Raw genomic sequence first — 25,507 nt, 5'->3', positions numbered from 1 at the left:
TGCTCCTGCAATGCCCTGTGGGACCAGCAAAACATCCAACAGTTTTTTTTTGTTTTTTTTTCCTCTTTCCACATCCCGCGCTCTCTGCTGTTCTCTTGGACTCTTGTAATAAAATAGATACTTGTCACCAACATCTGCAGAGAGAGTTAAATATTAAGCAGGGAGCTTTGCCTTTCTCATTTTGTTATTTGTGCTTCTCCCTATTCTCAGGTGTGGCCTGTTCCACTGGCAAAACAAGCAGATTTCATACTTAAATTCTAATTTAGCTTGACAGTTTATTGTTCTGTGTTTTTTACATTGTTCTCCAAAGGAGCCCTGGAGTTGTACTCCTGTAATAAGACAAAAGAATATTTTGGCAGATGTTTTCAGATGAGAAGGGATTTACAAGTTTTTGTGCCAGCTGTGGCAGTTCTATAAAGTATTTATATGCTCCCTAAAATATGCATTTTATATGTAACTGGAGCTGTTGTCTGTTAAAAGAGCGCCGGCTGACCTGCTGGAGCTTCATGCTCCTTGCAGGCTGTGTTTTGTATCTGGATAGAGGCTCAGTTCTATGAAGATCATTCTTGACTCCTGTCCAGCTGGCCTTGCCCTAATTTGCAAAACGCAACACTAGAGGGATGGAGCGACCCCTGGTGGCTACAGTGTGCACTTACAACTTACTTCAGAGCCATTTCATTTTTCAAAGCAGTGTGTCAAAAATGATAAGTCCTAGTGAAAGGAGCATGTCACTGGTGGTTGTTGTGAATTTTTATTTTGATGGCTCTCCACCATAGTTACATTCATTCCCTTCATTTTACTAGCTGACTCACTTCTCCCAAACTGTCATGCTTATGTTTATGTCTGACACAAAAGCATTTAACCAACAAGCTCTGATTTATGACTCCTCTGAAAGGTGTAATTTGAGGTTTGTGGTGGAAGCTCGGAAGTATCTCTTCGCTGTCAAATCATGCAGGGACCAGCCAGCTGTGATCATTTGCACCCTCTCCCCCTCTGACACCCAGAGGTTCAGGCTTTTCAACCTGCGGTGAAGGGAAGAGGTGAAGAATACATCAACAACACCTCTTGTTCTCCTCTTCTGCTCCATAGCATGAGTCATCAGATGAGTCTGTCTGAGAGGACTAAGTGAATGGCGATATTAACGGACAGCCCTGAAAGAGGCATGGGAGTACATTAGTCGCTCGTAAAAAGAGCTGATGGCGCTCACTGGCAGGCTGTTCCCCAGTTGTCAGGTGTTTCATTGGCCTCCCCCCTGAGGGTATCTCTATGGCAATGGGTGCAGTTAAGGTGGTGTTTATTTCCAGGTACCTCTGTCTGCCCCGTCTGACGCCAGGAGTCCGTGTCTGCTGATAAGGCTGAGACTGGCTGGGAAGAGACAGGGACTCAAGGTTAAAACCCACAGTCTGGGAGACGTTTGCTTTTGCTTTAGGGTAAAGTTGTACGAGAGAAACTTTATTCCCATTTGTCCAATGGAACAGCAAAGTAAATAACTACATCCTTGTGAACTAGTTTATGGCAGGCACAACAGCACTTTATAAGTCATAAAAGTCAAGTAAGAAATAATTTTTAACAAAAAAAAAACATTTTCTCTCTTCTAAATGACAATTTTCTTGTTATTTTTCTTAGAAAATAAAAATTTCAGAGGTTTATATTTTTATGTCAGTGCTGCATAATGCACTTATCCTTTGCCGTCTAAAAACAGCACAGACAGAACGCTATTTTAAGTTGAGAAGGGTCATACCCAGCCTGACCCTGAGAGTCATCCCACACCTTGGTGTGAGCAGTGACCTGAGCAATGACTGGCCAAGGTCACTCACAGTTCACGTTTGTCTCTGTCCTCCTCACTGCCACCCATCCATGGCACTCTGTTTAGGACTTCGACCTTTGCTGCGCCGCACAGGTTCAGCTGGTTCACAAAAGCTCCAACGGGGTCTTTCTGTGTGAGAGGGCTGGTGAATAATTATGGTTACACTGGGGCAGGCAACTGTGAACCACTTTTTAAGTTGGCTTGCATACCATAACTTTTATAGACATATATGTGACGTACTGCAGAAAACATTGACATTTAAGACTTTAATTTTCCACCTGAATGAGTTGAGGGATTTTTATTTTGTTCTGTGCGGGTCTAGATGTGCAGATAGGCAGAGAAAGACGGTCCTGGAGCCAGCTGTGGAAACAAAAGATAGTGAGTGAGCCAGTGAGGAAGTGAAACGAATTTGGTGTGCAGGATCTGCATGGCTCTGCAGAGATGGAAGTTTTCATTTCCTCAGGATAACTCTGGCTGTTTGAACAGGTGGGCCATCCCCCCTGGGGCTGTAAACGCTCCGGCCCCTCTCGTGTCGACCAGTTTGTGCTCTCTCCTGGGCTTCGCGTTCTTCAGTCCACAGCACAGCAGAGCAGGGAAGCAGCCTAGCACAGATCTTTCTTCCCAGCTCTCTCTTTGCAGTAAAGCCCAAACAGACTCTGCACTAATGCTTTTCCAGTCGTCCTCCTGTCATTGCTGTTATTACTGCGCTGAGCAGCTGGGCTAAGAGACATGGAAATGCTTGTTAAAGGGGGGAAAGTGAGCACCAGAACACACTGATTACAGAGGGTGAGAGCAGTGTGTTTTGGTACATGTTTTGTGTGTTTTCCCCAGGGGCATGGATGCACCCAGACTGAGTCATGCTACACTGGAGCCATGGCTCCGGCTCCCTAAGATCCTTTCCCTCTTTTTCCTCTTACCTCTCCTCCCACTGCCGACATAACCAGCTGGGCTCCTGAAACATCCAAACACACACACTGGAGAGGTACTTGATGGGAGGACAGAAGGAGGGAGGAAGGAGTGATGAAATGCCAGAAGGAGTAGGAGCGGTAGGTGTGAGGCCCACATTGAGATTGATGGTCCGCTGTAGAATCTAGCAGGTAAACACCAGTGTGGCCCCTCCTCCCCCACAGGACAGCAGTCTGGGATTAGGCCACTTGCTGAAGCTGTTTCTACAAATTCTCAGTTTACTAAAAGCCACACACCCCCTCTTACTCTCATTTCATATCTGTTTTACTCCTCCACTTCCTTTCCCTACCTTACCATCCCCTCTCCTCATTTCATTTTTCTTTTCCTTACTGAACATCTGTGAAAGTCGTTACTGTCTCTGTTTAACATTCAAGCAACATGAAAGCAAAACAGAAAGCTTTGAACGTATTGAAGCTCCTTTGCTGCTCAGCATCAGTGTTCACTCTCAGACTTTTAAATATCACCAGTAGGTGGCGATATGACTCTTCAAAAGCTCACTCAGAGCTCTCTTTAATAGGTAACCGCTCTTCCTTGCCCTTATTTGATACCACATCCCTTAAGCAAAACAATGTCTCATTACTGCTTGTGTGATTTTTAAAGAAAAAGACCTGGATGTCTCAGAAATGTTCCCAACTGTAAGCCCCCCCCCGCTGCTTGTCTGCTTGTAATGAGTTAGATGAATTTGCATTTAAAAAGTGGAGCACATACAATCCCCCAAGCTTTAGAAATGTCTCTAGTATGTAAGGATAAAAGATGGTTTGCTTGTTGTATCTCTCACACCAAATTATTTGCAGCACGTTCTCACGCAGTATAGTATTTTTTACAGTATATATTGGGAGATCCTCACAAGGGTAGACTGCTATGGATTTTTGCTACAGCAATAATTGCAGTGCAATATATGCAATATACTCTTTCTGCAGTTTGAGGATTATACAAGTCTTCAGGGCAACTGACAGAGTTTACTCTGAAGCCTCCTTGGAGAATCCAGGTGGTTAACTATATGGCAGGTTAAACTGATATGAAACCTTTTAAAAGATTTTTTCATGATATTTAAAGATAAGAAGGAAGAGTAAAGGGAGATGATGTGACAAAGGTCAGGAGACAATATTACTGAGAGAGATGCCCATTATTAATCCTTTTTTATCTATTCTCTTTCTTGCTATCTGTGAAGGTCTGACCTTGTGAATGTAACTCCGAGGTGGACTCCTTCTATCCCTCTCAAATAACATGACCTCTCTATCGAATGAGAGTAGATCAAGTGATCACAGCTCTCCGAGGGTTGTTTAGTCTGGACTGCAGGACAGCAGCTGAACTCTCAGTGGCCTTGCCTCTCTCTCTCTCTCTGCGAGGGTTTCACTTATTATGTATGTTTTGCATGGGCAAGCTGTTTGTTTGTTTCCCCATCGGTGGGGGAATGTGAGTGAATGTGCATGCAAATGTGAATGTGTGTTTGTGTGTGTATGTCATGAGGGGTGGATTCTACAATCCAAATCTCAGTGCTGCATGTATTGGAAGAGGACAGCGGCTTGGGGCAGATTTGTGTTGTAATCTGGAGTTAATCTCTGCCCTGTTGCTTGCTGATCAGCCCCTCAGGGCAGTCAACCCAGGCATGCATGTAAACCTCACCCCCCAAACACACATACACTCCATATATCGACAGCTCTGCCATCCTTCAGCCCCTCCAACTCCCATCTGAACCAATAATCTCGTTACCAAAGCGAACGCACGGGAGAGAACAAAAGCTCCAGTTCACCTGAACCCTCGTTCTCGTTACACATCAGGAGCAGCATTAGAGCCCACTGGACGGAGAAAATCACATTCTCAGCCTGGCTCAGGTTGTATAACATGACTTAGTGTGTAGCTGAGCCACCAGAGCTGGAGCTCAAGGCCATGAGCTGATGAAGACATGCTTGGACTGACTTCCCAATGAGCATCAGTTTTCATTCTCAATTTAGGAGGAAAGACATGAAAAACATCTGAATTAGTTAGCATTTCTTGGCGCATTTAGTGATATTTCAGAATCTGAATTCTTTTCTAATTGGAAAGGATTATCTCAGATTATTATACTGTTGAAAGGATGTGACCTCAGAGGGTTAGTTGAGTTTGCACAATCTTTAATCGTGGATCATTTTGATGGAAAATCTCATTCATTCATCCATGTACTGTATAATAGCTTATTTTTATTTTGTAACATACATTCTGATGCCTACTAAAGAAGATATATAACCTCAAGAGAGAGATCTTTAACAATGGGACATCGCCCCTTGAAGAGAGCCTTGACACTTTTGGGATGCAGGTTGCCATGGCTACGGTCAGAAACAGGTTGTGTTTCCTTGGCGACTGGGGTCCTGCCTGGCATGTGCATTAGCTTCATTGTTACTGTCCACTCAGATGCTGCCTGCCTTACAGTCTCTTCATTCCATCCACACATACACACAAAGGTGTTCTTGGAGGAAAAAAAACTTTCACCAAGGTCATTACAGTTGGATCTAAAATTCCTTGTCCATTTCCAGCCAATATTAGCCTGATTCTATCTTATCCTATTCTATTCAGTTGTCAATTTCTAAAAAACATTGTCCATCTTTCTTTACCATCATCTTTTTTTTTGAGAGATTGTCTTTTTGAGCGATACCGAGGTTGGCTAATTGTTTTCCCTGCTCACCTGTTTCTCCCGTTAGGAGCCTCTGTGTGGTGAGGCGAAGGGGACACAACAGCATCAGAGCAGAGGGGTTAGTGAGACACCGTGTCAACCTGTGGCTCTCAATTAGGAGCAGGGGGAGATATTGCCCTGGGATGGCTAATGACAGCCCACTGGGACCTGGGAGGGGGAGGAGGGAGGAGACATGTGGGGAGTTTGGGGCTATAAATCCAATCATCCTTTCTTTTTTTCCTGCCTTGCTGGTGTTTGATTTGGGCTTTTTGTTGAAGCTTATATACTTGTTTGTCATACGGTCCACCTGCAAAATCTGTGAAGGATTTTTATTAAAATTGCACATTTATTCATTTGAGTTTTCATTAAAGTTTATTTTTTCAGTCAGTGATGTACCCAGAGTTTCCTCTACCACTGAATAAATGAACACTCTCTGCCTTACACTTAAATACACAGAATTAATGTTAGTTTCAGTGCAAAGCTTTCCTGGTCTTCCTGTCTGTGTCAGAGGACTGTTCTCCCAGACAATAATACAATTATTCTAGAAAGGCTCAAGGATGCACCAATCCAACCTTTTCTCTCCAATTCCTATACCTCTACTCAGGATATATACCAATATCGAGTACTGAATACCACACTGCATTGAACTCAATGAAATAATTTTTATGTAAGGCAACATGAGGCCAGGGGCTTCTGTGGCACCCCGGCCTACCACGACTGAATGAATGTAACTGAAAATGGAAAAACTCAATTTTACAATGGCATTATTAAAGGAAATGTATTTAATATTGACCATCATGGCTGATACCATATCCGCTTAATCAAGTCAGTACTGGTGCTATTATCGATTCTGCTTGTCTTTAGAAACACCTTGAAGCCTTTTTGGAATGAAAATTGCCATTTAAAGATGGAGAATATTAGCACAGAATCCCATCTCTTAAACCCAAAATACTAGTGTACATTTTAGTCTTCAAAACCCCTAAACAACAACTACCGACAGCCAAGGTCCTTACAGCCTTAACTATTGTGTTGTCACCACTTAGATTGTCAAAATTAGAAAAATAACAGCGTCAATCCCTGAGGAGCTACGTTAGCATTAGTGACGGTTGCGTCCAATTACCTAACATCATAGTTCCCTCAAATAATGTAACGTTATAATAAAGATGCGTAGCCTATCAGAGGGGATTTAGAAGTGGGCCAGGGTCCGACATTACCGATGGCCCGGGGCCAGTACAAGTTTATGCAGGGCAAGTTGATTGGTGGCGGACTGGGTCGCTCTTCTTTAAGAACGGAGTGGACGTGGAATCCCAATATGTTACCAATGTGTCATGTTGAAGGTAAATTAAAGTTCAGAACTACTGTAAATCTGCTCATTATACTGTTTAGACCCAAAATGTGACATTATCTCATAGAAGTCTAACATTTGATGTCCTATTATGAGACACACGCTGAGGTACTTGTGGCTAGCTAGCCATGTAGCCAGCTGCGTTGTGCTCTACAGCTATTCACGCTAATATAAAAATGTCGTCCTTTCTCCCTGTAGCCATTGTTGCTGTGTGGCGCTCAGCTGTTTTTTTTAATAATCCGCAATGAGATTTGTTTTCAGCAAGAAAACACTTTGACTAATGTTAAGTCAACACCACCCTAACACTAACACTAGCTAACGTCAACTTTTACTGTAGCTGTCTGTCTAATGTCGAGCGCTGTGGGTTTTAATAGCATCCCTACAATGTACTGTACTTTTTGATTGGATTAAAATGAAAATATTTACCTAATGTCTTATAGTGTAAGGATAATTGAAATGTCATTTTACGGTAAGTGTTGCTATATAGGGCCCCTATCATTATTAAATGATGAGGGGAAAAGGGTTACCTAAAGCTAGCTAGCCATATCCTAAGATTACCATAGATAGTTACATGACACACCACTGCAAATGTTGCAAAATGAATTCATTACTCTATCACGAAAGATTCATCACTTGATATGACTGAGTCTCGCTCCACTCAACCATGAAATATGCAGGTTGTGCAACGAACTGGCAACCACTGCACTGGAATAGTAGGGGGAGTGCGTCATCTAGTGACTGGATGTTATCAATAGCACCTTTTAAAGACACATGTTGGTCCTTTTTCTGGAGGTTTCCATTGAGACCATTATAAGTACATCAACAGTCTGGGTTGTGTTACCACATTCACTTCTCATGTCTGTATTCTGTGACTGAATAATCACAGTCTTGTTTGCTGGAATCGCTAACTGTAAATCAACCAGTGTTTCCTGTCTACAGTTTTCTGCTTTACATTTTGCTTTTGTATTCAGCTTTGATCCTCAGGTTAGCTAGTGTTATTCAACAGCCTCGGTCTGTGTGATCTGCTGTCCGCGGCCGTTCACTCCAGCTGGCAGCACAGCCAGCCATGACTGGCACATAATACTTCTTTACCTCTACCACTCAGCTGCAAAAATTCGATCTTTTTTTCCTTGGCCGAGGGATTTCCACTGGCTTGGAAGCAGAGAGCGGTAGATAAGGAAGTAGACAGTGGTGGAGGAAGGAGTACTTTGTAGTGAGAAGCTCTGACAGAGATAGATGGAGCTGAAAGAGCTTTGAGTGTCAGCCTCAATAGAAAGGAAATCCGAGTTTTGCTAACACTTTATATTAAGGTACACATATTCACCATTCACTAGTTGCTCATTAGCATGCGTATTAGTATTATATTGGCTCTTTATAAGTCATTATAAAGCACTTATTAATGCCTTATTCTGCATGACCATATTCTACTACTACTAGGCCTAACCAGAAAATATTTAACTTTCCTTTCCTTGTATACTTGTAGTTATGTGTTTTGTTACATAAGAATAAACCATATTTATTAAGTGTTATTAAGGTAGAATGACTATTCTTCTGATACTACCACCTTATAAGGTCCATACTGAGCAAAGTATATAGATGGTAATTCATGTACAACAACTTCCTTACTTACTATCAATAAGCAGTAATTAGGAGGTTATTGAGGGGAAACTCTTATGCTACTAATATGCATGCTAATACGCATGCTAATAAGCAACTAGGTAATGGTGAATATGTGTACCTTAATATGAAGTGTTACCCGAGCTTCTTCTGGCATAGAATGGTGCATTTGAATACTGCAAATAGAGATGGTTTTAGCAGCACTATATTCAACTGGAGCTGTAAATTATTACATTATTATTTGCTTAAGAGTTCTGTGTTTGGGATGTTTTAGTTGGACTGTGCTGTAATTACAACCAAACTATTAACTACATGGCCAAAGGTACGTGGACATTTGACCATTACATTCATATATGATTGTTGAACATCTAATTTCAAAACCAAGGGCATTAATATGGAGTTGGCTCCTTCTTTGCTGCTTTAACAGCCTGCACTCTTCTGGGGAGGCAATCCACAAAATAGTGGAATCTAGCTGCAGCCTCAAGATCAGTCATGAGGTCATTGGCATGTGAAAACAAACTTTATGACTGGTGTCATAAAGTTGGAAGCACACTGTAGTCTAAAATATCATTGTATGTTATAATTGTACATTAAGATTTCCCTTAATTGAAACAAAGGGGCCATGAAAAACAGCTCCAGACCAAAAGTACACTGAAGTATGTAGACACTGTAGTATGTGTACTGTTGGCCAAATAGTGTAATTGTTAACCAGGAAAATCACCCTTTTCACTAGAGCCTGGTCGATACATGGGCATGGATGATATTGTTGACCGATTTGAACTTATCACAGATAAATCTGTTATAAGACAACTACTGGATGGGTTGCCATGAAATTTGGAAGAGATATTCATGGTCCCTAGAGGATGAAGTATACTGACTTTGGCGATCCTTTGACTGTTCATCTAACACCACCAGCATGTCAAAGTTTTCACTTATTCAGTGAAGTATCTCTTCATCTACTTAATGTACTTTTGTTCAGCCTCAGCTGTACTTTGTGTTTAGTGCTAATTAGAAAATGTTAGAATGCTAACATGCTAATCTAAGATGGTAACTATATGATAAACATTATACCTGACACAAATCAGCATTTCAGTGTCGTCAGTATTGTCTTGGTATAGCCTTACACATCTGCTAGCATGACTGTAGACTCTTCTTGTCAAAATACCAATATCAGTGTCGGACTCAAAAATCCACCATCTGTCTGTCTCTGTTTTGTTTTTTTTACCAGTCGTGGATTTGCGAGTATCTACAAAAACAGTGAATTTAAATCAGCTTATCGTCAGCATTATGGCTTGAGAAGAGTGGTGCCAAATCCTCATAACACCTTGGAAAGTTCTGTAAACAAAAAGTTTTGAAAAATAATTACAGAAGTGCTTTAAGGTAATAACTTTGAGTTAATTGCCCGTTTTTAAATTCCTGTTGTTGAAATTAATGTTGTCCTGGCTGCTCTTGTAGCATCGCTGAAGGTCTTTAAGGATCCATAGTGCATGTCTGTCCCAACACACTCGACTGTTGTGTTGCAGTAGCCAGCTGCTCTGCCCTTATTGTTATGTGAAGTTTTTTTCTTGGCAGAGGGTGGGAGTCATCTGCTGGTGGGGGACTGCCCTGTGGTTGAGGACCTCTCACCTCGTTAGTCCCCCAGCAGGCTGTCCATGTCACAGCTTGACTGACAGGTACAAAGTAACAACTGTGTGCTCTGAGATCCTAAACTCACCCTTGTCACTCAGCTGTCCCATGACAATGCCCAACTGTCCTACCTGCTCGACTTGCCTCTGTGTGTCCTTATTGAATTACAGCACAAGTTGGTTCTGTGCACTCCCAGAGTAATTGAAAACATGTGATTTTTAAAAAAGGCAGGGATGTGCACCACTGAACGTGACTCCATCCAACAGGAGCACCGGTCAAATGGAGCCTGTGAAAGATGATATCGGCATGTGGCAACCTCATTATGAGGACTTAAACGTCCCCTTTGTAGGTGTTAAGACCGGAGCCAGGATTTTTGAAGCCATTGAAGGGATTGTGCAGACCTCAAAATGAAGTCATGTTCCACCAGTCTGCTGCAGACAGAGCGTATCCTTTTAAGGTGCCTCCTCACTCTTGACCTTGTCAGGGTGTCTGCTGGGATACAGAAAGGCTGTTATCCCTCATCTTGCTACTGTACCGAGTATAAGGATTTGAAAAAGGTCTACAAAGTCCAGTTACTCTTTTTGTAATATTGTCATTTATATTGGATTTTTATTACTTATTTTATTACTTTTTTTTCCTTTATATTGTATCTTTACTTGCAAATCCCTAATCCAAACTAAACCAAACTACAGATACTGGTCCAATTTTAAGTGCCAAAACAATGTTTTCAGGATTTTCTTACACTGGATCCTTTGATTCCTGTCCACATAGTTTATCGCACAATTTTTGCAAAAATGTTCTACAGGAACTGAGCTATTTCTCAGCACCTTCTTCAAATAAACCTATAGTGCACATTCAGCATTCCAAGCTTGTGATTGGCCAGGAGTAATGGAGACACATAGTGTACCTTATCAGGAGAAACAATTAACAATTGATCTACACAAAACTAATCGGCAACTGTTTTGATAATCAATTAATCATTTAAGTCATTTTTCAATCAAAAATGCCAAACTTTTCCTTGTCTTACATCATAGTAATTTGAATATCTTTGGCTTCTTGGCATTTTATAGGCCAAATTATTAATCTACTAATCAAAAAATAATCTGCAGATTAATCGACAATGGCAGCAATCACTAGTTGCTGCCCTAATTAATTTATCAGCATAGTAGGGCTACAACTAACAGTTATTTTCATTGCCAATTAATTGACTATGAAAATTCAGAAAATGGTGAATAACACCCATTGACCGTTCACAAACTCCAAGTTGATGTCTTCAAATTGCTAGTTTTGCCTAACCAACTGTAAAATACTCTATTTACAATGATATTAAAAAAAAAACAGCAAATCTTCACATTTCAGAAGCTGGAAACAGCTAATTTGTGCCATTTTTGAAATGACAGAAATTATGACTCACTTATCAAAATTGTTGCTGATTGAATTTCTGTAGCTTATTCAACTTTTTGTTTCAGCACTACAGCATAGCTTCACCACAGGCAACGGACTGATTCTTGTACCTCAAATATCCACTTTCCAATAACTCATTTCTGTCAAGTTAGATTGAAGTGTCGTCTGTACCAGCTCGAAGACATGTGTCCTTGTAAAGGGGGACAAAGGCTAGGTATCCCATTAATGGGGGGTTAGGGTTATCAGTGGGCATTATTTCACACATCTATATCTGTCTGCAGTGGCCCCCTTCTGTCATGAAGTAAACCACCACAGGCAACGATGATGTGTAGGTACAGACACACGCGCAGGAGAATACAGGGCAAGGTGCATAATTGTTGCTTTCAGGGAGTCTCCGGGCTCGTGAATGTGTGCTCTGTTCTCATTGCTACCCTTGATTACCTTAATCCTCTGCCTGAACTCAGGCCTGTCACACGCACTAAGGGATCTGAGAGGTCAAAGATCAAACCATCCCCCCTGCTCGCTCCTAAAATCACTGTCTCCTCATTAAACTACAGCCTTCTCTCTGTCTTTCCCTTCCCTCCCTCCTTTTCTCTGCATTTACACCCCCAGTCCCTGCTCCCTCCATCCACCATTCCCCTCTGTCTGTTGCTCTTTTGTTTCTCTTTTCCCTTTGCTCCTCTGCTCTTCTTGAGAGAGAAGATGGTTCTCTCGCCCTGTCTCTCTTAATGGACTGGGTCCTCTTAGCATCACCACAGTATTGTGCACTGAAAAGGCAGCATTCGCAGGATATTTCAGTGCAAATGATGTTGGAATGAGATGGAAATTACAGGCTTGGGTTCCTTAAAAGCATGCTTCTATTTTTCTCTTGTTCCATTTGGAAGGGAATGGAGTGTAAAGGGGTAGAAGTGTGTGTGTGTGTGTGTGTGTGGGGGGTGTATGGCGCTAAATTCGCAGCTCTTGTTATTTTCAATCAAACACACTCCTTCTGAAGATGTGTTGGTGAAAACACTGCTCAAGAAATTACATTTGGGTTAATGATGCTCAGAGCATCAAAGGAGAAACCTGCACTTTGGGGACATTTTCCAATTCTCAATTTGATGTGAAATACACTGAGCCCACTGGCTGAATCAGAAAATCAGAAATGAAATGTTTTCAACCAGTGCCTCATATTCACATTAGTATTTTCTTGTTGGCCTGGCAGCAAAGTGTGTCACCATAATTGTAGCATATAATGTGTTTCATTTTGAAAGACGCACATGCTAAAAAAAAAGGCTTCATTATGATCCACTGAGTTGTTTGGTAAAGGCTCTAGGACCCTTGTTTATTTGGAAGATAAACAGGAAAATAACAGCATGAACATCTTTTTGCAGTTGCCATTCATATTTCCATTTTAATTTATAACTTTGTGCATGCTTTGCATAGCATTAAGACACTTTCTGAATAACACACTGGCACACTAAATGCTTCCAATTGCACACTAAGAATCACTTTGCACAATCATTTCAGTACACAGCATCTCAAAGATCAGGTCTTTTCTCTCTCAGTCTGATCTTGAGAAGGTCATCCATGCTTTTATTTCATCTTGGTTAGATTATTGCAATTCAGTGTATTCAGGTTTGAGCCAAAAAACTATCTCACGCCTTCAGCTGGTACAAAACGCAGCTGCTCGGCTTTTTAACAAATACTAGAAGACAAGATCATATCAGCCCTGTTTTAGCCTCTCTTCAATGGTTACCAGATTAAGAATTGATTTTAAGATCGTACTGATCTTACTGACATTTAAAGCACTTTATGGTTTAGCTCCCAGCTACATTGCTGAATTACTGCTCCCCTGTGAGCCAGAGCGCAGCCTCAGATCCTCGGGCAGGGCTTTGCTAGCTGTTCCTGAGTCCCGGCTCAAGTCTAAAGGTGACCGAGCTTTTGCAGTCAAGGCCCCTCAGATCTGGAACTCCTTGCCTGAGGATCTGAGGCTTGCTGAATCAGTGACGTCTTTTAAATCATTTCTCAAAACGTATCTTTTTTTAAAAAGCCTTTTATTAATTCTAGCACACTGTTTTATTGCCAACATGTCTGATCTGTTTTATTATTAATATTTATCTTTATTGTTGGGGGTTTTATTTTATTTAATTTTATTTCTGTGTGGTTTTAATTGCCTGATTTTATTTGCTTCATTGCAGTCCTGAAATGTTTTAATCATGGTTCAACCATGTAAAGCACTTTGTAACTTTGTTTTTGAAAAGTGCTGTATAAATAAAGTTTATTATTTATTGACATATGTCACAAATTAATTTTCCATTCAGAAAATGCTAATGGAATTAGCATTTCCTCTGTTAAAAGCCTCACTGTTTTGGGTAATCATTGGATCAGTAGTGGAGAATGGGGACATTGTGCACATTTGGATTTCCTGGGAGTTGATAATTAAATTTACTTTGGGCAAACCTGGTTTGTATTGTCATGAGCAGATGTGTCATGGGAAGCATTTGAGAGGAGTTTATTGGCGAAATCTAATTCATTAGACTACCCATGACTGTTTGCATAATCAGTAATGTAAAATCCTGCAACATTCAAACTGCTACTTGCTTCTATAGCAATTATACATATTTACTGGTTACAAATTTGGAGTATGAACAGTAATTATGACGACATTCTGCACCCAACAATGATTATACAATTTCTTTACCTTTTGAATTTTTCTTACATCTTATAATCTGAAAACCTTTTCTTTCCTAAATGTATTTTTTGGAAATTCGACAGATTTCCTTAATTTTAAACCAGTTGCAGCTTGAACTTTACAACCTGATTTTTCTTTTCAATCAGAACAATGCAATCTTGCACTATGTAATCTTTTAAACCCCAACCCTGGGGCTATATGGATAGGATAAAGGATAAAGAGCAAGGACAGATAAGCTTCACCATATCAGTGCTAAATGTGTTGCTCAAAGACATTCTAACTTTCAAGTACCAGTGACAGAGAAAATTAATTTTGTGGTTCGTCTGTTCCAAAAGGTCAGCCTTCATCATCAAACCAGATTGTCTCAGATGTCTTATGGGATTTCTTGGTTAATGATGTCATTACACACCTCTTAAAATCCTGGAATAGTTAAAGAGACAGTGTTAATCTAAACCACAATGTTACCAGCTATTACATTATTGTTGGAGACTTCCAATATTTGGATTTACCTCAGTGCCTTTTTCTTGGATTGGGAAATATAATCTAAATAATAATAATAATGGACCATTTTTCTCTGCCAAGAGAACATGAGGAACTGTGAAATGACTAAAAGCTCTTACATCTTGCCTATTACCTCCTGTATGTAAAGGTTTATTCAACCAGAAATGAAGTGGTAGCTATCAGTCAAAGTGATGTTTAGAAAAAGTGTCACTTGGCAGCCACTGGAGCCTGACACATCTGAAGAGGAGTGGACGTCTCTCCTTGAAATTGCTGACTGGCTCAGCAAAAACATCAGGGAGTTGTGAATCGGTCTTCGCTGCCCATAAGGCCTCTGAGGTTACTGCCTCGGCCTGACTAATGGCCCGGGGGGTCACGTCGCAAAGAGATTTACTGACTGGTCAAGACATCCAGTTAGCATCACTAGCAATTTCATCAAATTCTGGTGGAGTGCTAAAGACGTGAATGTGTGTAAAGATAATATTTCCCCCTCCAGGGTGGTCGGCTCATTTATCACAGCTGACTTTGGGCAGTTAAACCCGACTATCCGTCTGAGTATTGAGACATTTGAGTGATGTCAACCAACATGTCAGTCCCTTACCTGTCAATGACCTCAGCTCTCACTCTGAGCTTTTCATTTGGACAAGCACTGAAATGTAATAAGATTGAGGGCTGAACATAGACCTTAGGCTATAACTCATTCTTCAGAACCTTTCACTCAGACAGGTTGACGTATACCCCCTTTCCACTACAGTAGCTAAACCGAATGAAACATAACATGTAGACATTGTCAAGGGGTCTGCTATTACTTCCATTTCCAGCTATTTCCTTGCTTTATGGAGAACCTCTAAATGTCAGGCCTGCTCAGGAGATGATAATAAGTTGCAGGTTCCTTCTGCAGTGCAAGCAGTGCTGTCAATGGTGATAGGTGAAGCAAAGGTGTCGCAAGCAGGTGGTGAGAAGATATTCAGAGGGAACTGGAATCAGCGGTAAGAACTAAATTTGTACTATACCAGAGGATATTGCAGAATTTGGGAGATTGGGGATATACCACATGGTGAATTAGTACAGGGAATTATTAAATAAATGAAACAAGATCATAGCAGAGCAAACCACAAAACAACAAAGTTACAATTTCTGTAACTTTTCGAAAACCGTCAATTGGACAAGTACACCCACTTCATGCAGCGATTGGCCGGATGTGTGGAGATTAAAAAGTAAGCAGGCTTTGAACTTCTCTCTAGGTCTTTTGTCTTTCTTCACACATCTATGGTACTTCCATCACTTTTTGCGTGAATAACCGAGTGTAACATCATGACTACCTTTGAGGAGAGACTGTATGAAAGTACAGTCACTCATTCCCATTTGTAAGATTAATTACATTGTGACTACAAATATGTGCAAAAGAGATGTCAGGGTGGGAGTGTAATGCAGCCAGGAGGTAGCTATTACGGCCATCTTTTTGCCCCGCCTTTGAGTGTTGCCATTCAGAAGAGGTATACATACCACGACTATGACTAGTTTCCTACTGAACCTCTTAGCCGACTGTGGCAAATGTGAACACATCGCCTACCTTCTACCTAACATTCTTGCAATCTGGCCCTTCATGTTGCAAGTTAGTCATAAGGATGTTCGTCAAGAGTGTGTTCTGTTTCCCTGGTCTTGGGGGGAACTTGCTCTTCTCTTGCGTTAAATGGGTAAAAAAGATGGATGGCAAAGTTCCATATTTTTTTGAAGACCTCTGGCATCACCTGGGTGTTTTGTATCAGTGGCTAATCTCTGTATTAGCCATCCCCCTCATGTGTGACGTCAGCTCTCACCCTTCAATCTCTTCCTGCCACATGTTCCAATCTACCAAATTAAAAGACTTAGACAACAGAAAGTCTCAGGTCCAGTTAAGTTCCTGGTAAGGTAAATGGACTGCATTTATACAGCTTTTATCCAAAGCACTTTACAGTTTGCCTCTCATTCACCCATTCAGACAGACACACTCACCCAACCATTGGGAGCAATTGGGGTTCAGTGTCTTGCTCAAAGACACTTCGACATGTGGACAGGAGGAGCCAGGGATCGAACCCGCCAACACTGCAACTAACGGACGACCCACTCGTAAGTGGGTTCAACTCTCAACTGAGAAATACAGTCAGTCAATTCAAAACTTGTGACACCCTTTGTCCAAATTATCTGATTGCCTCAATACAGTCTCAGTCCACATTTCACTTTGTAAGCTCCCACCTCTGCCTACTGTATCAGCAGTGTGTGCACCCACGCTTCCTTACTCTGTGTAGCTGGAGGCTTTCGTTGGTAACTTTGGCTGCCAACATGCTAGAGCAGCCAGGACTGATGAAAGCTTGGAGAATTAACTGGTGACAGAAACTCTGTGTGGCCTCCAGTGTTGGCAGAGCCCTACAAGGGAGCCTCAGAGTGGAGTCACATCATCGAGCCCTGCTCTCAGTACAGGAGAGGGGATGAAATATGAACTCCTTTTTAATATCCCGCATAATAACTGTGTTGACAAGCGCTATACATTACCTTCTGCAAGAATGTTGTGGCATTTGGATAATTAGTTTTAAATAGTATTTTATTATGCCTCGCCATCACACAGTAATGAAGACGTTTTTATAGTAGCAAAGGCTAGGTGGTAATTTTGCTAGCCTTATTATGGAGCTAAATACAGGTCTCTCATAAGTGGTGGGGGGTTATAGGATGGTCGGCCAGGGAACAGGCCAAGAGAATCACAGCTAGAGTTAGTCTGTCTGCACTAAGACCAATTAATTTACACTTAAACGCATCCTGTCCATGCCTGCATCCACTTGGCACCAATTCTGGCTCATTTAGAAAGCCAGAAAGCTGGCCTCTCTACTCCTTTTGTGAGTGATGTTTTTACTTGAAGAACCAGACAGAATTTTGTTTTAGAAAATTGGGTAACGTTTTGGCAGTGACAACGGTCCCACTCTGATGAACACACACAAAAACTGATAATTGCTTTTGTGTCGTAATATTTGTGTATACCACCTAAGTGACAAATGCCTGAAGTTGTTTTTTTGTTTTTTTTTCTAAACCCCAAACAATGAAGGTGATTTTATTTAGCCCAGAGCAAATTGATGTGCATTTTCCTGCCAGGCTGTTGATAATGGGAAACAGCCTCAGGGAACTCGAAAAAACAAAACGGGTTTACAGATTTACATCTTCTGTTAACAAAAAAAAAAAGATTTTAATCCCAAAAATATACAATGTCATTCATTGGCATTTGTGTGTGAAAGGAGCATTATCATAGCATTTTAACATATCAGTCTTGTCACATCCACTCATACTTAAGTAATTACACTGAAGTGATAGTAATGGCATTATTAGTTGTTTGAGTCTCTAATTAAACTGTTTCGGTGGCTGTCATTCCTGCTGGCTGGGCTCCCTGTTGGCACAGGATCTGGCTTGCAGAGTAAATAGGAGTACAAAGCTGACAGCTGTCTGATAAATTATGCACAGCCCAGTGTTTCAGAGGTGGATGCACACACACACACACACTCGCACCCACATCACATGCACACTGATCCTTGCACGCTCAGGCCCCAGCGGTACAGTTGAGAGGAACTGGAGACTCATTAAACTCCTCCACACGTTTAGTTTGTGTTTCTGCCCCGGTCCCTCCTCTGTGGGTTGTGTGTCTCTCTCTCCGCCTTGTGTGTCTGTCTTCTTCACACCTTCTTTTAACATCCCTTGTGTTAGCTCTCACTCCATCTTGCCGCTCCTGTTGGCTCATCTGGTATCTCCATTAACACAGGCATTGTAGCTCCCCTCTCCTCTCATATCCTCTACAGATTGGAGGGCTGATATGAGGGCTCAGACCAAACCAATTGAAGGTGGACTAAGCTATGGCCAAAATCAAATCAGTGGAGGCCTTCTAATCCCTGTCTATGGTGGACCAAACCTGTTGACTTTAAGCCTCTTTTGTAAGACCTTCCATGCCTGATGAATGCCCACGTCTTTTAAACTCTACACCTCCAGTTTGTAATGTAGAAGATGTTATACAACTGTTTTCACATGATTAAACTAATCTTCATGTGTAAAATCAGTGGGGTGGCCCTTTAATCAGAGGGACTCCTCCAGTGGATATTTGGCCACTTAAGGTAAATTTATACTTTCCACATCTGCAGTGACATAACTTTTATCAGCCGGTCATATTTGCCAATGGCCCAAAATGTATAGCCACTCAAGCTGTACATGCCTACAAGCACAGCGACTACACATGTGTGGAACACATCCGCTTACACAGACACCAAATGTAGTATGTACAAAACCGCATGTGTATCAGGACTCTTACCTTCCGGAGGGGGCTGCAGGGCATTCAGACCAAAATCCATTTATTTGACATGGTGGATTATTGTAAGAATGGTTCTTCAGTGGAATATTAAAGGTGCCCTATGGAGTTTTTTTTTTACCACGAGTAGTGCTATGAAGCAATGTGTTTATGAGTGGGTCCCTGTGTTATTTGTCTTGTGCGCACAAGGATGCACATGCATGCGCATGAGCATGCGGTTGCTTAATACTCTTTCAATGGTTTCGTATTATTCTCATGATCAACAGGTGGCGGCAGTAAGCTAAGAAATGCAGCAATGTGCGAGCAAAGGCAGGGAAGAAGATGGCTAGCAAGTAAACATGGGTGTAAACAATGGAGTTTCCAAAATGTTTTTTTTTTAAATCGCCTTTGCATAATGTTTAACAAGGAAGGAAATGTACTATATATATATATATATATATATATATATATATATATATAGTTACTTAAAACTTACTAACCATTGATGTGGGCTTATTAAAAAGTGAAAAAAAAACTCAAGGGGGCTTTATTAGAAAGTGGTACCCTTTGCTTTATTTAGTAGCCCACTTCATTTTTTTCACAAATTTAGCGGCCACCATACTTTCTCCTACATGCTTGGAAGGGGAGCATGAGGCGAGCAGTATTCAAATGGTTGCAACTGCAATTTCACCACTAGATGCCACTAAACCCTACACACTGCCCCTTTAAGCATCCTCCTGTTTATGTTATTCAGCATTTGTGGTTTCACCCCACAAAAATATAGACAGTTGAGGACAGTGAAGTGAAGTGACGTTAATCTAGCCTCCGCTGATGCACAGAACAACGACATTCTATACGACAGACATCCCACACTACGACATTCTTTTCATGGATTTACAATATGTAGCCAATTTAGTTTCCCCGTCACTCTCATTCCTCATCTTCCACCCCCCCCTCCCTCCCTCTTCCCCTCATCCGGCCGTCTGGACAGTGCATTAGAGTCGTGTGAGACGACCTGGACATCATGCTTTTTCCTTGTGTGATCACTATCAGCCATCGGTGTCCTGTTTCTTCACATGTTGCCACGTTGTCACCTTCTGCAGACTTTGTCTCCACACCATGTTAAGTCCACCTTTTTAAAAATCTTTCCTCCTATCTGATCACTAAGATCTCACTTCCCACGATGTAGAGATAAATGGCTTGGCATTTTGCTACGTGGCAGGCTGAAAAGTTGAGGTCAGGTTACATTCATTTCAGTGGATCTGCAATGATGCCATCATGTGGACTGAAGACAATGAGGGTCATGTATATACAATTATTCCGCAGTCACACACTGTAAATCTTCAGATAGTCAGTCAATTAAAGGAATAGTTCAACGTTTTTGGAAATACGTTTAATTATTTTCTTGCCTTGAGTGCAAAAACTGAACAACAATTTACAGTTTCATCGATATTGTGTGTTGGACTATTTCTTCGCTGGCCAAGAAATAGTCTGGGAAGTAACCCCCCCGTAAAATGCCGTGTTTTTGTACGTATTAAAATGAGATATAAGTTGTTAATTAGTGAGTTATATCAATTATAGATGCCCAACAGTTGCTAGAGACTGAATATTTTCGTGTTTTTGACTGTTGGTTGGACACAACAAGCAATTCGAAGTCGTTACCTTGTGTTTTGGAAAATTGTCACATTTCACTTTTTTTTTTTTTTTTTTTCAATTCATCCAATAAATAATAAAAACAGTAATTACTTTACTACAGCCCAGGTAGTAACTGTAAGCTTTGTTTGTGGAAGCCGTATTCTTCAGGTGAAATAGTCCACTTTTGAAATTATGTGAAGAGCATAAAGAGCCCAGAGGGACAGAGATGGTGTGCGCTGCAGCGATCACCACCTGATCCTACTGTGGCTCTAGTTAAAGCCATGACTTTTAAACTGGGCCCAGTGGGACGCAGAAACAACACCAGGCGGCCTCTATGAATATGAATGATCCAACCAAGCATAGATCAAATGCACAGTTTGTTATAACATCTCGCATGACATTATTATCGTTTGGTCTTGCTCATGCTCTGACACTGTGTCACCGTCTAGACCATTAATGGATAAAAGTTGAAGTGTGTGTGTCTCGCTGCTGAGACCACAGATTAAACCACACCGCAGGGACGGAGGAGACAGGTTTTGTCACCAGAGAGGGCAAGAAATTTAATCAGCACCGACAAAATTAAATCTCTGAACACAGCGACGGACAGTGGCAGACACATTGTTTGTGGTTGTGGTCCTCAGTTGACTTCTCTGCTCCATATTTTACTGCTGCTGATTATTCATTAATTTGCATATTTTTTCTGCAACAGCTGCCATAACCTTTAATGCAGTTGTTCATATCAGACCACTGTCTCCGTTTTGACTTTGTGAATGGGATAATCTCAGTGTGAAAGAAAGATTACCCGGGGAAGAGCGCCAGCTAAAACTCTCCACTGATCCCAGCCCCAGGCACAACAGTACAGCTAATGTGAGCGTAGAATTAGTTTTCATGCTACTATGGATGAAAGTTTGAGCCTAGCACCCAGACAAGCAAAGCCTGCAGTAATTATGAATGATTGTTAAGTTCACACAGATACCTTCAGTTTGCCCAAGGCAACTTTAAGTCACCACCACTTCTTCTGCCTTAAGGATCTTATTTTAAGATCTCTTTTTTTTAGGTTGTCCAATATTCTGTGTGGTTATGGTTGTGGGAAAAAGATGAGAATTTATTCGAAGACAGCCTTTGGTTAATAACTCTTGGACAGAATACAAACACAGAGATTAAATGGAAAAGTGATATCTCATCAGTCGAATTCCCATTCCCAAGTGTTTTTATGTAAATTGAAAATTAGGGAAGCCGAATGGAAATGGCAAATTCTGTTAAAATAAAAAATCAAAACTTTGCTTGAGCCAGGAGTGTTTTTTGCCAATACACAAATTATGCCATGAATACCTGTGGCAGTGCATTTAACAACATAATGTAGCACTGTTTGTAGCCAAACATTGTGAATTATAAGTCTACCAAAACCTTCCAGAAATGCTGTACATATTGTCACACCAATGTACAATATCTGTTGCAACTTGTGAACATAGGGCCATCAATTTTTGCAGTAACACTGCAAGGGTGTGGGTTCATTTTTTAGTTTGAATTATGGCCAACATTAGTTAACATCAGAGAACAGCTTTCATTTTGCTTGGTTTTTCTGTTGTAGGATTGGTCCACTTTCAGGCTTCACATTTTGTTCTCTGTGGCATTTGAAAAAATTTACATAAAATTTGTTTGACATTTGACTGGAAACCTTTGAGCCTCACTAATAATGTGGCTGTCTTGGAGAAGCTGTGGAAGTGCTGATAGATAGGGATCAGTGGACACATCTGGCAGGATGAAATTTCACCAGTAGTCAGGGTTTCTCGAGTCTCACATAGCCGGATTTATCTTCACAATAAGTTTTTTTTTTTTTTTTTTTTGGAGAAAGCTGTAGCCGAACCCATTATTATTCTGCTATAGTGGGGGGGGGGGGGAAACACACCTTGCTTGTTTGTGATTGGTTTAAAGAAATACAATTATCTTGGGCGGCGCTAAGCCCGCGATGCAGCAGAAGGGGAGGAGAATTCCGACTAAAATAGTCGGCCAATGGCTTATACTCACGGCCTACTTCCTGTGAGTCAGAATAGGGTTTCTCCCACAGGACAGCCCCCTCCTGCCATGAAATCCATCCAGGTATGTGGCTGAGTACCATGGACTTAATTGAAGCATTCCTAATGAATTTCACAACAAGAGTGGGATCGAATTGTAAAGGGGTGAACAAAGACATCATAGGGTCAAATACTACACTCTGACTGCAGGGACATCTTCTAACTGTAGAAATGTAAAGTTTTCCATATCTGATCCCTACAAACCGACAGATTGTAACCAGCGACAGCATTTGTTGCCCTTCTTGCCCCTAATGAACAATTATATTCGGTTGGCTGTGTGGCACCAGAGCAAACAGCAGGACAGAAGCCAGGTCTGGTGTATGCAGCCATATCCATTGTCTGCACACAGGGCAGCACACACATAGAAGGACCCAAAGAACTTGCATGACACTACGCATAAGATGCTCCGCTGGGTAAAGTTTGTCCGGCTGCACTGGAGAGGGCCACATAAATATTTATCTGGTGTATTTGTTTTCCCTGTCTTTGTGTATTTGGAGAGAAATACACGAGGAAAGAATGCTCAGTGACTCTGTGTGCTGGATTAGTATACCAGAGGTCAGCAAGTGTTAATTTAACTGGGGCATGGAAAGGGTATGCTGTAACAAAGCTGCAGAGCATAGCTTTGGATGCATAAATCACAAATATTTAGTGCTTAATCCCTTGTCACAGATGAATGTCCTCTTGTCACACTGGATTTCAAATTAAAAGTCTGGAACTGTTAACAAACAAGCTTCTGGGACCCCTTGAGAGAAGCATATAAATCTTGTCATGAAATGAACAGCCTTTCTGTCACTCAACTTGCTTCTGCACAATAGATCTAATGATGCTTATTAATTAAGAAGACTTCATCTCGCAGCCTCTTTGGTGAACCCCATTCATGAGTTAGTACCCCTCATGAATAATCAATGAGCGGCTGCTTAATAAACATGAGGGGGTGTATATAGCCAAGCACTGGCACTGGCCTCCGTCAGCTCAGCAGAAGGCTGAGAGAGCGTCTGAGAGGGAGGGAGCATGTGAGGCGACGAGGGGTGGGGAGGGGGAGTGTGTGTGTGTGTGTGTGTGAGAGAGACGAGGCTGAGCGGAGAGATACAGCCACAAGCTGGGGGGAAGTCAATCCTGTCAGCCAAAGTCGTGGAAATAAGACAGAGTGGACAGAGGGAGGGAGTGAGTTCAGAGAGGAGGAGAAGAAGAAATCTGCTTCCACTCTCTTCCTGCCCGAGTGGCTGGAGGGAGAGCCTGGATGGTGTGATCTCCTCCACCATGGGATGCAGCCTCTGTACCCTGCAGAAGCCTGAGGAGCAATATAAACTACTCTATGAAGTCTGCCAGGTACTGTGACCAAGCCTCAGGAAGAGTTTTTGAGACTCTTTTTCGGGCTGTTATATTGTACTTTTTGCTGTTTTGCACGAGCCACTGTCAGTTTTAGTATTTTATCGTGTTTTCTGACTTTGCTCCGCTCATGTCCTGGGGTCACTGGCTGAGTGGGAGTAGAGTGGAGTGGAGTGGAGTTGCTGCCGGCTGCTGGCCGCAGGGGTCAGCAAGAGGTGGCGCGCTGTGCTTAAAAGGAGGGGGTGATGAAGAGGTGACAGCTCTCTCAATGCGTCTGCTAGTGTGTGCCGATCACTGCCCACCTCCTCATTGTCAACTGAATGCTGACTCTGAGCTTTCCGGCTCTAACCCCTGTTTGACTTTCACTAAAGTTTATATTTAACACTCCAGTGCTTGTTTTGCACATTTTTTCCACCAAAGAAAATAGAGCAGGCGTGATATAGATGCACCATTAACACATAGGGAGAATGTTTTCATGAGAGCAATAACAGAACAGGTTTTTTCTTCTTTTTTTAAGCGTCTTTTAAACAATACTTGGGTACAGAACTGATTAGTGGTGAAACGATGAATTGATCAGTTGATCAACTAAAAGTTTATCGACATTTGTCAAGCAAAAATGCCAAAAATGTTCCGGTTTGAGCTTCTCAAATGTGAAGAATTATTACTTTTCTTTGTTTTTATATCATTGTATATTGAATATCTTTGGATTTTGGACTGTTGGTCAGACAAAACAAAGCTCAGCACACCAACATGGACTTTAGGGAGACTGTGAATAATAAACAGTTGCCCCAATCCTGAAATTCAAAATACATTCTTGGTTTAGGATATTTGAATTTGCATGTTGGATATATTTGGAAAAGATAAGTAAACCCTGATTGATTTTTAAGTATTTTGATGATGGACTCGTGTTGAAAATGATCAAATGTAATTTTTGCTTTAGCCAATTTCCCCAGAAGTTGTTAAGAATTTCAAAGCAATGAACCATCTTCTACATTTCTGTCTGAATCTTCTCTGCCCTCAGTATGAACCCACCTTCTCTGGCTCTGTTTTCAAAATCATTTGATTGTGGTTTCATATTGAAGTCAGAATGAAACTTAGGTGACTGAATTACTACATATTCCTTCAGTGGAGAAAATGTGGGTATATCCTTTGCTCTGTGACTGGCATGTATTTCCCCAGAACAAAACCTACAGCATGTTGCCATTCTCTGTTCTTTGCAGGCTTTGCTGCTGTGTCAACTTCAATTGAGACAACGCACTCAGAGTGCTGGTTTATTCATCTGAGAGTGTTTGGATTCTAGTGCCAGTCCGGTCTAATGAGTGAAAACACCGGCCCGTCTGACAGCAGACAGTGTATGACTCTGATAGACTGTATTGCATCTCTTTGAGGACTGGTTTCTGTAACACGCTCAAATCAGGGTTTTTGGGGGTGGGGTGGGGGGGTGGGGGTTCTCCTTCTTTTCATCTATAATGGACCCTGGCCAAGTGTTATCCTCCTATCACACCAAATTACATCTCCATTTACTGCACAGGGTGCCGGGTGGCTAGTGGCTGCTTTAAATGAACGTAATGATCAAGCTCTCTG

At 41.5% G+C, this 25,507-nt stretch overlaps 1 protein-coding gene across 4 annotated transcripts in view; it reads left to right on the top strand.

The window, feature by feature from the left end:
• The window catches only part of pdzrn3b (PDZ domain containing RING finger 3b), a 97,079-nt gene that overhangs the window by 52,432 nt on the left and 19,140 nt on the right, over window positions 1-25,507 (top strand). The window contains exon 1 of one of the 4 annotated variants that reach the window (XM_044168705.1): window positions 23,633-23,923. The exons of the other annotated variants lie outside the window; for them this stretch is intronic. Within the exon in view, the coding sequence (XP_044024640.1) occupies window positions 23,855-23,923 (69 nt within the window). The 5' untranslated portion in view covers window positions 23,633-23,854. Of the gene's footprint in view, window positions 1-23,632; window positions 23,924-25,507 lie in introns of those variants that run through there. 4 annotated transcript variants of the gene reach the window in all.

Source organism: Siniperca chuatsi, linkage group LG2 (genome assembly GCF_020085105.1).
Source record: "Siniperca chuatsi isolate FFG_IHB_CAS linkage group LG2, ASM2008510v1, whole genome shotgun sequence".
Lineage (NCBI taxonomy): Eukaryota > Metazoa > Chordata > Actinopteri > Centrarchiformes > Sinipercidae > Siniperca > Siniperca chuatsi.
This window is presented reverse-complemented; position numbering and strand designations above follow the sequence as displayed.